Source organism: Mobula birostris, chromosome 5, assembly GCF_030028105.1.
Source record: "Mobula birostris isolate sMobBir1 chromosome 5, sMobBir1.hap1, whole genome shotgun sequence".
Taxonomy (NCBI): Eukaryota; Metazoa; Chordata; class Chondrichthyes; order Myliobatiformes; family Myliobatidae; genus Mobula; species Mobula birostris.
Window position 1 is genome coordinate 96,864,450 of NC_092374.1, and position 14,972 is coordinate 96,879,421.

A 14,972-nucleotide genomic window follows, 5' to 3' on the forward strand; every position below is an offset into this window, starting at 1 on the left:
TCCCTCCCACAATTTTCATCAGCACAGCACAGGAACAGGCCCCTGAGCCCAGCATGTGCCAACTACCTCAGCTGTCTATCTAAACACCTTTGTCCATCTTCCAAGGGTTGTGCTTATGTAGAAAACAGCTTCAACTCCTACTGGAAGTTGATCTGGAACAGTCTGCAGCATATCCCTCCACAGAATAAACTCCGACTCCATGTCTGGTTGGGCACATGTTTATTGAAGTTAGTAACAAACAACATTATAAAAAAACCAATACTTAAAAAGGGAGACAACTGTATGACAACTTTCCACCATTGCCACCCAGGCTGAACAGATGTTGCAGATGTGCTGGAGAGCCCATGGAAAAGATGTTCCTTCCATAGAGCAAGATGTCCGCTTTCAAAAGCAGAGTCACAAAGACCAGGGCCAAAAGAAACATTCCTTTTGGCAGAGTATAAGCCCCTACCAAACTGTCTGCAGCCAGGCTCTGGGAAGGGGACGGGGAACAGGGGACTCAGATCAGATTGTCTACAGCTGTACTCCTTTAAAAATTTTATCAAAATTGTTAGAAATTGAATCTTCTTCTATCGGTCTGTCCCAGCTCTGAAACGTTGAGTCAAGGGCATTTACAAAAGCAGGGTGGAGGGAGACAGGGATTGCCTACAGATCCGGAGATCAGGGAGCATTTGGAGGAGAGGGGAGAAGCAGAGGCAGAGGAGGCGGGGGGGGTGGAGTTTGGAGGGGAAGGCTTTGGAAGGGCTCTGCAGACAAGACCATTTCTAGATTTTGGGTTTCTCATTACAAAATGAGATTCACCCCAGCACTAAGGGCAGTCTGATCTAGGAAATAATCACTTGCTCATACTCAACCTGCTTTTCCACAGGTTTGTATCTCTCATACACAAAAGAGTGGGTCTTCTGTCTAAAGACAGGCCCAGAGACTCCCGGCAGGGCATGGGCAGGTACAGAGACCCCTGGCAGGGCATGGGCAGACCTTGAGAAGACCTGTTGCAGAGAAAAGTGCCCCACTGGAATAGTGGGGTTGCAGGGAGAAACTGAGTAGCTTCCTTGCTCTGCCTCTGGCTGGGAGGAGAGTGCAACTGCTTCCTTCTTGATGGAGAAATTGACAGACTCGTTTGTGTACTGCAAGGCACTTTTGATGACCGTGGACTGTAAGTTGCCCAAGCTAGGGCATACTGGCTCAGGGGCAGACAGTAGCTGGCTGGGCAGCAGGTAGCTGCGAAATTGCTGCTTCATATAATTGGGCGGATTCCTGAAGACGACAGGGTTCTTCTGAAAAACAAAATCCTGCGTCAGTATCACTGTTGAGCTTGGCCTCGTTCAGGGCAAGAACAATCAGTTAGCATCTCAGACTAATGAACAAGCTGAAAACCTATCAAGGTCATCCTGAAAGTCTAATCACAAAACAAATGAGGAAATGCTCACCTAATTTCTGATAATAACCAGAGACAGAACAATGTAGCCTGGTGTGACCAAGATGTCAATAAGTTAAACAAGATGGCTAGTTCTCAGCCGATCTCTGAAATGGCCGATAAGGGAGACATCGTACTGCTGAGTGATACAAGTTTTCTCTTTCACTGCAGTTAGGGACAGACATTAATTGGCAGTACTGAGACTTAGTAAGGTTGGGATAAGGTATTTTGAAAGAGGCAGGTGACTGCTTATAGCAGTTCCAGTTCTAAACTATCCTGGATGAGAAATACAAGTGCAGAACTGCATGTTGTGTCAGATACATAGCAAATAAAAACAAAATCTTGTACATGTTGATAATCTAAAATAAGACAACAGAAAGCTGTGAAAGGTCAGGGTGCCCTGATACATGCAGGGAAATTGTGGGAAATTTGGGGCAACAAAATGGGGATGAGATGGTTCAAAGTTCTTCAGATAAGAATGTTCCTCGAGTGGAACCAGTCAGTCACCCACAAACTGCAGTAAATTGGCAGTACACAGTCGATTACAAGACGGTTAAGTTCACCTGTGACGGGTCCTTTGGCGAAAAGGTGACCATAGGGTTGTCGAGTGGTTCCTTCAGGACCCGCTTCACTTTCATACGGCGATTCTGGAACCAGATTTTCACCTAAGAGTAATAAATTCCAGATCTTCATCACAGTAGCTCAGTGCATCAGCCCTGAGGAAAGGACAATCCCCGCCAGAAGGGCTGGGACTCACCTGCGACACTGAATGGCAGGCAGGCAGCCTTCTCCTGTAGCCACTCTGGGGACAACATGCACAACACGCTGGAGGAACTCAGCAGGTCGGGCAGCATCCGTGGAAACGATCAGTCGATGTTTCGGGCCGGAACCCTTCGTCAGGACAGTCTGACCCGAAACGTCGACTGATCGTTTCCACAGATGCTGCCTGACCTGCTGAGTTCCTCCAGCGTGTTGTGAGTGTTGCTTTGACCCCAGCATCTGCAGAGTATTTTGTGCTGGGGACGACAGTTAACCATAGTGGGTGGGGGGGGGGGTGGGAGGACGAGACAGGAAGGGATAGTGAAGACTATTTTCACCCCCCCCACCCCTTCCCTTTCACTCAACCTTAGAGAACCTAAACTCACAGAACCTTAGAGCTAAACAAGCTATCACATTCCCAGACTCCAGGACCACAAAGGATACCTGGAATAAAACTGGCAGTGGGGTTAAAGTGGAAGCCAACGCTGGTTCTAAATCCATTGACAAAAGTCACGGCTGAATCTATACCCAACCCACAAAATCTACAACATATTCAATTACCCTCACTGAAGAGGTTTCTCCTCATCTTTCCTCCTGACTGCTCACTGGTTCAGTCCTGGAGCACTCACTTTGAGGACTTTACAAATCACATTTTCAATTTATTTATTTTCTAGTTGTACAATTTGCTTCTTTTGCACATTGTTTTTTGTGTGTAGTTTGTCTGTTGTATTTTGGTTTTACTGTGAATGCCTGCCTGCAAGAAAACTGAATCTCTGGACAGTTTATGGTGACTTATATGTACTTTGATAATAAATTTACATCGAATTTGGCTCACATTGTCAATCCATTTCAAGCATCAAAAGAAATGGTTTCTCTATACTTCAGAGAACCTAAACCTCAGGAGAAAGCAGTGCAAAGTGACACTTAGATACTGCAGCACTCCTTCAGAACTGACCAGCAATCAAATACTGCCAAAAAAAAACCAAAAAATAAATAAAGGTCAGGCAGATTCTAGGGAGGGAAATGCCGAATTCCTCCAGAGCTCTATTTTGCACTTAATCAGCTGATTGAAATGTTTTTGTTTGCCCAGAGGGCCTCAGATGTTGTAGACAATTGACGTTCTTCTGACCAAAGCATGGGATAGAAAATTTTAATCATTGAGTCACTGCTGAAACAAGGACCAGATCTCAGGCAGGGTGCAGTTGTACTGGGAAACCTGGGAGGCCTAGTCTTAAAGCTGGAGAGTTTAACGCCCAATTAACAGAACAATGGCTCCCACGAGTTCCAGCAGAACTGGGTGTTCCATGGATGAAAGGATCAATTAGCAGTTAGGAGCCCATTTACGCATCTTCATGGATGCATCACAAAGGAATCCGGAGGTGCAAGAGCCATGGTCGGGTAAACTGGGGTGGGGGTGGGGGAGTCGGGGGTGACGTGTTCAATTTTGGCATCCTCTGTTCTCCCCGTGGAATATGTGGGTTTTCTCAGGGTGCCCCGGTTTCTCCCCACAGTCCAAAGATGTACCATTTGGTAGGTTAATCGGCCATTGTATGTTGCCCCATTATTAGGGAAGGGTTAAATTGGGGATGCTGGGGAGGTGCAACTTGAAGGGGTGAAAGGGTCTGTTCCATACTGTATCTCAAGAAAAATACACACTGCGGTCTATCAGAGCGACTGACAGCGACACAGCTTTAGCTAGCTTATTGTTAGGGTGCTTCTTCTCAATGTCTAACTACATCACAATGGCAACCCCCTGCAGCAGGGCAGACACCCTCAGGCAGCACTAGAATGGCCACACAGTCAGAGGGATACAGCAGTGAAATACTCCCTTTGTCCCGTCTAAACCACCAGCTACACTAATCTTACGTTAAACCCATCTGTTTTTCCCAAATTCTCATCAGCTCCACATAGATTTTACCACCCATCATACACACCAGGAGTAATCTACAACACCCAAAACAAATGTTTACAGCCAAAAGTAAATTATCAAAGCATCAAAGCCACCACTCGTACCCTGAGATTCATTTTCATGAAGACGTTCATAGCAAAGATAAAGAAACAATAGAGACAATGAAAACACACAAAAAGATGGACAAACAACCAGTGTGCAAAGAAAAGTAAGTAAATAATAATTGAGAACATGAGTTGTAGAGTCCTTGACAGTGAGTGTGTAGGTTGTGGGATCAGTTCAGAGTTGAGGTGAGTGAAGTTATCCACACTGGTTCAGGAGCCTGACAGTGGTAGGGTAATAACTGTGCCTTAACCAGGTGATGAGACACCCAAGGCTCTTGAAAAGATGGAAGTAGTGAGCATGACCCGGACGGTGGGGTCTCTGATGATGGATGCTGCTTTCTTGTGGCAGGGCTCCTTGCAGATGTGCTTTTTCTTGTAAAGGTGTGAGCTGTGTCTATTACTTTTTGTTGGCTTTTCCATTCCTGGGCATTTGGTGTTTCCATACTAGGCCACGATGCAACCAGTCAGGATACTCTCCACTCTGCATCTATGGAAGTTTATTGAAGTTTCAGATGACATGCCAAATCCATGCAAAATAAGTGAAGGCGCTGTCGTGTCTTCTTAGTAATGGCAGTTTTTGCTGGTCCCAGGACCGACCCCCTGAAACGTGGGAGTCACAGGGAACATGAAAACCCCATAGAGCTCCCTCCCCAGTGTGAGGACTGGACAGGGGTCTCTGGGTCTGTGAGGCAGGGGCTCTAACCACTGTGCAACCCTGCCACAGGAAACTAGAACAGAATACAGCTGCTTGGAAATTTTGAACATCAGAAAACAAATACGGCCTACAGCAGGTCAGACAGCACTCGTGGAGAAAAACATTTTAGTGAATGACTTTGCAGCAGGTACTTTTGCAAGTGGGAAAAGTGCTACACCTGCCCCATGTCTTCTTCCTCACCACCAGTCAGGGTCCCAAACAGTCCTTCCAGGTGAGGCGACACTGCGAAGGCCACCGACTGTCTCCAAAACTCCTGGCCTGGCCTCCTCGACATCCGGGAGGATGGGGAACCACTTTGTCGAACACCCTCATTCTGTTGGCAGAATTTCTCACTGGCCACCCATTTCAATGTTACTTCCCATTTCCTACTGTGCACACTTCTCCACGGCCTCCTCTACTGCATGATAAGGACCAGAGGGGGCTTTGGGAGTAGAATTACCATAGTCGGCCCATCAAGCCTGCTCCATCATTCTATCATGGCTGATTTATTATCCCTCAGCCCCATCCTTCTGTCTTCTCCCCCTAACCTTTGATGCCCTTTCTAATCAAGAACTTATCCACACCTGCTTCAAATATACTCGATGGCATGACCTCTACGGCCATCTGTGGCAATGAGTGTCACAGATTCACTATCCTCTGGCTAAAAGGTTGGGGCACCACGGTGGCAAAGTGGTTAGCGCGCTCTACTACATCTCAGCAGGGTTCAAAGTTCAACTCCGGTGTCATCTGCAAGGAGCCTGTACGCCCCCGCACCCCGAAATGTATGCCCCTCCCCCGCCCCCCGGGTGCACCAGTTTCCACCCGCAGTCCAAATACATACCGGGCACGTTACTTGGTCATTGTAAATTGTCCTGTGATTAGATTACGGTTAAATTGGGGTTGTCGCGGGTTGCTGAGGGAGAGAAGGGCCTCTTCTTAGTTGTATCACAAATAGTAAAGAAATTCCTCATCTGTGTTCTCAATGGATGTCCCTCTCGTAAGGCAGATTGACCCTCTGGCGAAAGAAATTCCTCCTCATTTCTGTACTAAGGGGACATCCATTTGTTTTGAGGCTGTGCTGGACTCTCCCACTATAGGAAACATTCTCTCCACATTCACTAGACCTTTCAATGAGATTCCCCACCTCATTCTTCTAAACTCAAGTAAAGAGCCAGGGGCATCAACCACTCATGTTAACCCTTTCATTCCCAGAATCATTCTCAAACCTCCTCTGGACCCTCTCCAATGCCAGCACATCTTTTAGATAAGGGGCCCAAAGTGCTCACAATACTCTAAGTGCGATCTGACCAATGCCTTAATAAAGCCTCAGCATTACATTCTTGCTTTTATATTCTAGAATATGCAAAATGAATGCTAAACTTGCACTTTCCTAACTAGCGATTCAACCTGCAAGTTAAACTACAGCGAATCCTGCATGGGGACTCCCAAATCCCTTTGCACCTCAGATTTCTGAATTTTCTCCCCATTTTCAAAACAGTCCATACCTTTATTCCTTCCACCAGAGTGCACGACTACACACTTCCCAACACTATTCCATCTGGCACTTTGCCCATTTCCCCCAAAACGCAAATCCCTATGCCGACTCCTTGCTTCCTCAACATGCATCATCCACAAAGCCATCAATTCTGTCTCCAAATCATTGGCATACAGTGCGAAAAGAAGTGGTCCAAACCCAGACCCCTGTGGAACATTACTAGTCATCGGCAGAAAGAGGGGGCCAAACTCATTGGAAGAGCAGCGCCTCATTCTGTCTGGATAGCGTTCAATCTGATAGCATAAACGTTTAACTTCTGGTAATCCCTCCACTTTTTCCATTCTACATTCTGGTTCTCCTCTCACCCCTTCTCTTCCCATCACCTTCTGGTTCCCCTCTCCCTCCATGGTTCACTCTCCTCTGAGATTCCTTCTTCAGTACTTCACTTCATTTCTTTATCGAGATGCAGTGCAGAACTGCCACACCACCCACAATCCCCCGATTTAACCCAAGCCTAACCACAGGACAGTTGACAATGAACCTACCAACCAGTACGACTTTGGACTGTGGGTGGAAACCAGAGCACCCGGAGGAAACCCACACCGTCTTGGCAAGACGGTACGAACTCCTTACAGGCAGCGTCAGGAACTGAACCCGTGTTTCTGGCACTGTAAACCTGTGCTAGCCATTATGCTACTGTACTGTCCATCTTCTTCAACTCGTCGACCAGGGCAACGTGGTAGGGTGGTGGTAAGCAGAATGCTTGACGGCACCAGCAATTAGGGTTCAATTCCCATTGCTGTCTAAGGAATTTGTATTTATGTTTCCCCCGTAATCATGTGGATTTCCTCTGTTTGCTCCACTTTCCTTTCAAATTTCAAGCTGTGGCCGTGCTCTGTCGGCACTGGAAGCACAGTGGCCCCCAATGCAGAACAGAGCAACTTGACCTTCTAACCTACTCCAAGGTCATTCTAACCCTTTCCTCCCGCAGAGACCTCCATTTCTCTATCATCCATGTGCCTATCTCAGAGTCTAAACACCCCTAAACATTTACCATCCACCACCATTCCCCAACCCACTGACAGCATGTCCAGACACGCACCACTCTTTAAAAATATTACCTCTGACCTGTCCTGATGAAAGGTCTCAGCCCGAAATGTCAACTGTTTACTCTTTTCCATAGATGCTGCCCGGCCTACTGAGTCCCTCTGGCATATTGTGTGTTGCTAGCTCTGACATCCCCTTATACCAGGGGTTCCCAATCTGGGGTCCATGGCAACAGTTCAAGGCATAAAAAAGGATGGGAACACCTGCCCTATACTTTCTTCCATTTAATTTAAAATTATTGTCCCTGGTATTAGCCATTTCCACCCTGGGGAAAAATTCTAGCTGTCCACTCAATCTAGGCTTATCAACTTTCAAGATCACAAATTATAGGAGCAGAATCAAGCCATTTGGCCCATCAAGTATGTTCTGCCATTTCATCATGGCTGATCCAATTTTACCTCTCAGCCCCAATCTCTTGCCTTCTCCCCGTAACACTTCATGCCCTGACTAAACAAGAATCTATCAACCTCTAGGATAGGACAGTTAAGAAGGCCTATGGGATGCTAGGCTTCATTAATAGGGGGATTGAGTTCAAGAGTAGAGGTGTCATGTTGCAACTCTACAAATCTCTGGTGAGACCACACTTGGAGTATTGTGTTCAGTTCTGGTCACTTCATTATAGGAAGGATGTGGAAGCTATGGAGAGGGTGCAGAGGAGATTTACCAGGATGTTGCCTGGATTGGAAAACAAGTCTTATGAGGCAAGGTTAACAGAGCTGGGACTTTTCTCTTTGGAGCATAGAAGGATGAGAGAGGACTTGTTAGAGGTCTACCAGATTCTGAGAGGCATAGTTAGGGTGGATAACCAGTACCTGTTTCCCAGGGCATGAATAACAAACACCAGAGGGCGTATGTACAAAGTTAAGGGAGGGAAGTTTAGGGGAGACATCAGGGGTAAGGTGTGTGTATGTATGTATGTATATATATATATATATGTGTGTGTGTGTATATATAAAAATATATAACATAACACAGGATTGTGGGTGCCTGGAATGACTTGCCAGGGATGGTGGTGGAGGCTAAAACATTAGGGGTATTTAAGAGCCTCTTGGACAGGCACATGGATGAAAGAAAAATAGAGGGTTATGGGGTAGTGTGGATTTAGTACTTTTTTAAAAAAATATGGGTCGGCACAGCATCGAGGGCTGAAGGGCCTGTACTGTGCTATAATATTCTAGTGTCTAGTGTCTCTGCCTTAAATATCAACCTCTGACTTCCAGCCTCCCAGACAGTTTGAGCTGCAGCTCCTTAGGGACTGCGTTAGGGAACTGAAGATGCAGCTCGATGACCTTCATCTGGTCAAGGAAAGTGTGGAGGTGAGAGAGAGGAGCTATAGGCAGGTAGTCACACCAGGGCCTCAGGAGACAGATAAGTGGGTAACAGTCAGGAGAGGGAAGGCAGGAGTCAGAGGCTAGAGAGTACCTCTGTGGCTGTACCTCTTGACAGTAAGTACTCCTGTTTGAGTACTGTTGGGGGGGGGGGTGACGGCCCACCTGGGGGAATCAACAGTGGCCATGCCTCTGGCACAAAGTCTGGCCCTGTGGTCAGAAGGATTGGGAAAGGAAGAGGATGGCAGCAGTGATAGGGTTCCCTATAGTTAGGGGGGGTCAAACAGGCGATTCTGTAGATGCAGAGAAGAAACACGGATGGTAGCTTGCCTCCCAGATGCTAGGGTCCAGGATGTTTCTGATCGCCTCCGTGATATCTTGAAGTGGGAACGAGAACAGCCAGAGGTCATGGTACATATTGGTACCAACGACATAGGCAGGAAAAGGGAAGAGGTCCTGAAAGCAGGCTACAGGGAGTTACGAAGGAAGTTGAGAAGCAGGCCCGCAAAGGTAGTAATCTCGGGATTGCTGCCTGGGCCACACGACAGTGAGTATAGGAATAGAGTGAGGTGGAGGATAAATGCTTGGCTGAGGGATTGGAGCACGGGGCAGGGATTCAGGTTTCTGTATCATTGAGACCTCTTTGGGGCAGGTGTGACCTGTACAAAAAGGGTAGGTTGCACTTGAATCCCAGGGGGGACCAATATCCTGGTGGGGAGATTTGCTAAGGCTGTTGGGGAAAGTTTAAACTAGGATTGCTGGGGGGTGGGAACCAAACTGAAAAGACGGAGGATAGGCAGATGATAGAGAAGGGACGTGCTCAGACTGATGGTTTGAGGTGCGTCTATTTTAATGCAAGGAGTATTATGAACAAAGTGGATGAGCTTAGAGCGTGGATCAGTACTTGGAGCTGTGATGTGGCCATTACAGAGACTTGTATGGCTCAGGGACAGGAATGGTTACTTCGAGTCCCAGGCTTTAGATGTTTCAGAAAGGACAGGGAGGGAGGGAAAAGAGGTGGGGGCGTAGCACTGTTGATCAGAGATAGTGTCACAGCTGCAGAAAAGGAGAAAGACATGGAGGGATTGTCTATGGAGTCTCTGTGGGTGGAAGTTAGGAACAAGAAGAGGTCAATAACTCAACTGGGTGCTTTTTATAGACCACCCAATAGTAACAGGGACATCGAAGAGCAGATAGGGAGACAGATTCTGGAAAGATGTAATAATAACAGGGTTGCCATTTCCCAAGTATCGATTGGCAAGTCCCTAGAGCGAGGGAGAACATAGTGATCACAAATCTATCTCCTTTACCATAGCACTGTTGACGGATAGGAACAGAGAAGTTAGGAAATTGGAGATAGGCGTTTAATTGGAGTAAGGGGAAATATGAGGCTATCAGGCAGGAACTTGGAAGCATAAATTGGGAACAGATGTCCTCAGGGAAATGTACGGCAGAAATGTGGCAAATGTTCAGGGGATATTTGTATAGAGTTATGCAGAGGTATGTTCCAATGAGACAGGGAAAGGATGGTAGGGTACAGGAATCGTGGTGTACAAAGACTGTTGTAAATCTAGTCAAGAAGAAAAGAAGAACTTAAAGGTTCAAAAAAACTAGGCTGTGATAGAGATCTAGAAGATTATAAGGCAGCAGGAAGGAGCTTAAGAATTAAATTAGGAGAGCCAGAAGGGGCCATGAGAAGGCCTTGGCAGATTGGATAAGGAGAACCCCAAGGCATTCTTCAAGTATGTGAAGAGCAAGAGGACTTGACATGAGAGAATAGGCCCAATCAAGTGTGAGAGTGGAAAAGTGTGAATGGAACTGGAGGAGAAAGCAGAGGTATTTAATGAATACTTTGTTTCAGTATTCACTACGGAAAAGGATCTTGGCGATTGTAGGGATGACTTACTGCAGACTGAAAAGCATCAGCATGTAGAATAAAGGAAGAGGATGTGCTGGAGCTTTTGGAAAGCATCAAGTTGGGTAAGTCACTGGGATTGGACCAGATGTACCCCAGGCTACTGTGAGAGGCTAGGAAGAAGATTGCTGAGCCTCTGGCAATGATCTTTGCATCATCAATGGGGATGGGAGAGGTTCCAGAGGATTGGAGGGTTGCGGATGTTGTTCCTTTATTCAAGAAAGGGAGTAGAGATAGCCCAGGAAATTATAGACCAGTGAGTCTTACTTCAGTGGTTGGTAAGTTGATGGAGAAGATCCTGAGAGGCAGGATTTATGAACATTTGGAGAGGCATAATATGATAAGGAATAGTCAGCATGGCTTTGTGAAAGGCAGGTCATGCCTTGTAAACCTGATTGAATTTTTTGAGGTTGTGACTAAACACATTGATGAAGATAGAGCAGCAGATGTAGTGTATATGGATTTCAGCAAGGCATTTGATAAGGTACCCCATTGCCAGGCTTATTGAGAAAGTAAGGAGGCATGGAATCCAAGGGGATATTGGTTTGTGGATCCAGAACTGGCTTGCCCACAGAAAGCAAAGAGTAGTTGTAGACAGGTCATATTCTGCATGGAGGTTGGTGACCAGTGGAGTGCCTCAGGGATCTGTTCTGGGATCTGTTCTTAGTGATTTTTATAAATGACCTGGATGAGGAAGTGGAGGGATGGGTTAGTAAATTTGCTGATGACACAAAGGTTGGGGGTGTTGTGGATAGTGTGGAGGGCTGTCAGAGGTTACTAACACGGGACATTGATAGGATGCAAAACTGGGCTGAGAAGTGGCAGATGCAGTTCAACCCGGAGAAGTGGGCATCATACGGTGCATTGGCCTTCATCAATCGTGGGATTGAGTTTAGAAGCCGAGAGGTAATGTTGCAGCTATATAGGACCCTGATTAGACCCCACTTGGAGTACTGTGCTCAGTTCTGGTCGCCTCACTATAGGAAGGACGTGGAAACCATAGAAAGGGTGCAGAGGAGATTTAAGGATATTGCCTGGATTGGGGAGCATGCCTTATGCGAATAGGTTGAGTGAACTCATCCTTTTTTCCTTGGAGCAACAGAGGATGAGCGATGACCTGATAGAGGTGTATAAGATGATGAGAGGCATTGATTGTGTGGATAGTCCTGGCTTTTTCCCCAGGCCTGAAATGGTTAGCATGAGAGGGCACAGTTGAATGGTGCTTGGAAGTAGGTACAGAGGAGATGTCAGGGGCAAGTTTTTTTTAATATGCAGAGAGTGGTGAGTGCGTGGAATGGGCTGCCAGTGATGGTGGTGGAGGCAGATACAATAGGGTCTTTTGAGAGACTCCTGGACAGGTACACGGAGCTCAGAAAAATAGAGGGCTATGGGTAACCCTAAGTAATTTCTAAGGTAAGGACATGTTCGGCACAGCTTTGTGGGCCGAAGGGCCTGTATTGTGCTGTAGGCTTTCTATGTTTCTAAATATACTTACAGACTTTGCCTCCACAGGCACCTGTGGCAATGAATTCTACACATTCACCACTCTGGCTAAAGAAATTCCTCATCTCCATTCTAAAGGTACACCCCTGTATTCTGAGGCTGTGTCCTCTGGTCTTAGACCCTCCCACAATAGGAACCATCCTCTCCACAGCCATTCTATCAATGCCTTTCACTATTCTGTACATTCCAATGAGGTCACTCCACATTCTTCAGAATTCCAGCGAGTAAAGGCCCAGGACCAAACACTCTTCATGTGACAAGCCCTTACAATCCTGTAATAATTTCAAACCTCCTTTGAACCCGCTCCAATGTCAGCACATCGTTTTAGACAAGGAGTCCCAAAGCTGCTGACAGTTATACCCCTCAAGCCACCTCTCATCTTCCTTTCCTCAAAAGAGAAAAGCCCCAGCTCGCTCAGTTTATCCTTGTCAGACACACACTGCAGTCTAGGCAGCATCCTGGTAAATTTCCTCTGCACCCTCTTTAAAGTTTCCACATCCTTCCTATAATGAGACCAGAACTGAACAATATATTCCAAGTGAGCTCTAACCAGGGTTTCAGAGAGTTGCAACATTACCTCGCAGTTCTTGAACTCAATTCCCTGAGTAATGAAGGCCAACATAACATCCCCCTTATTAACCACCCGATCATCTTGCATAGCAACTTGAGGGACCTACAGACATGAACCCCCACCATCCCTCTTTTCCTCCACATTGAGGATCTTGTCATACTTTTCCAGATTGAATTCGATCTCCTATTTCTGAACCATCTTTGTATTGTAACCTACAACAACCTTCTATACTATCCACTACACTTTCGTGTCTTCTGCAACTTACTAAACTACCCTTCCACCTCCTCATCCAAGTCATTTATAAAAATCAAAGACAGGGTACCAAAACAGATCCCTGCAGTACACCACTGGTTACTGACCTCCTGACAGATCATGCTCCATTTACAACCACCCCCTGCCTTCCGTGTGGGAAAGCCAAGACGAGAACATAAAAGCAAGGATGCAATGTTAAGACTGGCAAGGCCTCACTTGGAGTACCAAGAGCAGCTTTGGGCCCTTTAGCTTAGAAAAGACGTGCCAGATCTGGAGGGGGTTCAAAGGAGGTAGACAAAATTGTATCTGGGATTGAATAGCTTATCATATACTTTATACTTGCCAAACAATTGATACTAGAATGTACAATCATCACAGCGATATTTGATTCTGTGCTTCCCGAAGAGCATTTGATGGCTCTGGGCCTGTATTCACTAGAAGTTAGTAGAGGGGTGACCTCATTGAATCCTATCGAATGGTGAAAGGCCTTGGTAGAGTGGATGTGGAGAGGATGTTTCCAATGGTGGGAGTCTAAGACCAGACAATACAGCCTCAGAATAGAGGGGAGTCCTCTTAGAATGGAGACTAGGAGGAATTTCTTTAGCCGGAGTGGCGAATCTATAATTCTTTGCCACAGGTGGCTGTGGAGGCCAAGTCTATGTATATTTAAGGCAAAGGTTGATAGATTATTGATTGGACATGGCATGGAGGGATACAGGCAAGAAGGCAGGTCGGGGCTGAGAGTAAAAATTGGGGTCAGCCATGATGAAGTGATGGAGCAGACTCAATGGGCCAAATGGTCCAATTCGTCTCTCTTATGGTCTTATGAATCTGCACATGGGAGCCTTGGTGGATCCCAGGTCTCCTGACTTTCTGAATGAGCCTATGGGGAACCTTATCAAATGCCTTGCTAAAATTCATACATACCACATCCACTGTTTACTTTCAATGTGTTTTGTCACTTCCCTGAAAAAGTCACTGGTGCTGAGGCGTGACCTGCCATGCACAATGTCATGCTGACCGTCCCTAATCAGACTATGTTTCTCCAAATGCTTGTAAAACCTTTTTTAAGAATCCTCTCTAAATGGTCTGCCTATCACTGGTCTATAATTACCAGGGTTATCTTCATTACCTTTCTTGAAGGAATAATGCTCGTCACCCTCCAATCTTTTCGTACTACTCCTGTAGCTAGTGAGGATGCAAAAAACACTGCTAAAGGTGCAACAATCTCTTCCTTCAGTTCCTGTAGTAACCTGGGGTATACCACACCTAGCCCTGGGGATTTGTTTAGCCTAATATTTTTCAAAAATTCCTTCACGTCCCCTTTCTTTACACCAGCATGTTCTAGTACGTCGGCCTGTTTACTTTTTGTTGTCCTCACATTTGTCAAGGTCTCTCTCATTAGTGAACACCCAAGCATTCATTAAGGATCTCCCCTACCTCCAGCTGCAGGCACGTTTTGTCTATCCTTGATCAGTTGTACCCTGACTCTAATCATCCCCCTGTTCTTCATGTACGTGTAGAATGCCTTAGTGATTTCCCTAATCCTACTCACCAAGTTCTCTCGTGTTCCCTTCCAGCTCCTCTAAGCTCCTTCCTGGCTACCTTGTAACTCTCTAGAGCCTGTCTGATTCTTGATTCCTAAACCCTAAGCAAGCTTCTTTCTTCCTCTTGACTAAATGTTCCACATCTTAGGAACCATGGTTCCTTCACCCTACCATCCTGTCACAATGGGACTAACCTATTCCAAACCCAAAGTAAATACTTCCTAAATAACCTCCATATTTCCATTGTGCTTTTCCCTGATTAACGTTGTTCCCAACTTATATTTCCAAGTTCCTGCCTAAAAGCATGACGATTCACCATCCCCTAATTAAATACTTCCCCAAACTGTCTACTCCTGTTCCTGTCCATGGAC

General features: G+C 46.2%; 1 protein-coding gene across 2 annotated transcripts in view; it reads right to left on the reverse strand.

Moving 5' to 3' along the window:
• Positions 1–218: 218 nt before the first annotated feature.
• The window catches only part of LOC140197909 (uncharacterized), a 65,179-nt gene continuing 50,425 nt past the window's right edge, over positions 219–14,972 (reverse strand). For both annotated transcript variants that reach the window (XM_072258509.1, XM_072258508.1), the window contains exons 4-5: positions 1,981–2,082; positions 219–1,277 (exon numbers count right to left, since the gene is read on the reverse strand). In XM_072258509.1, coding sequence (XP_072114610.1) covers positions 825–1,277; positions 1,981–2,082 — 555 coding nt within the window. In that variant the 3' untranslated portion in view covers positions 219–824. The remainder of the gene's footprint in view (positions 1,278–1,980; positions 2,083–14,972) is intronic.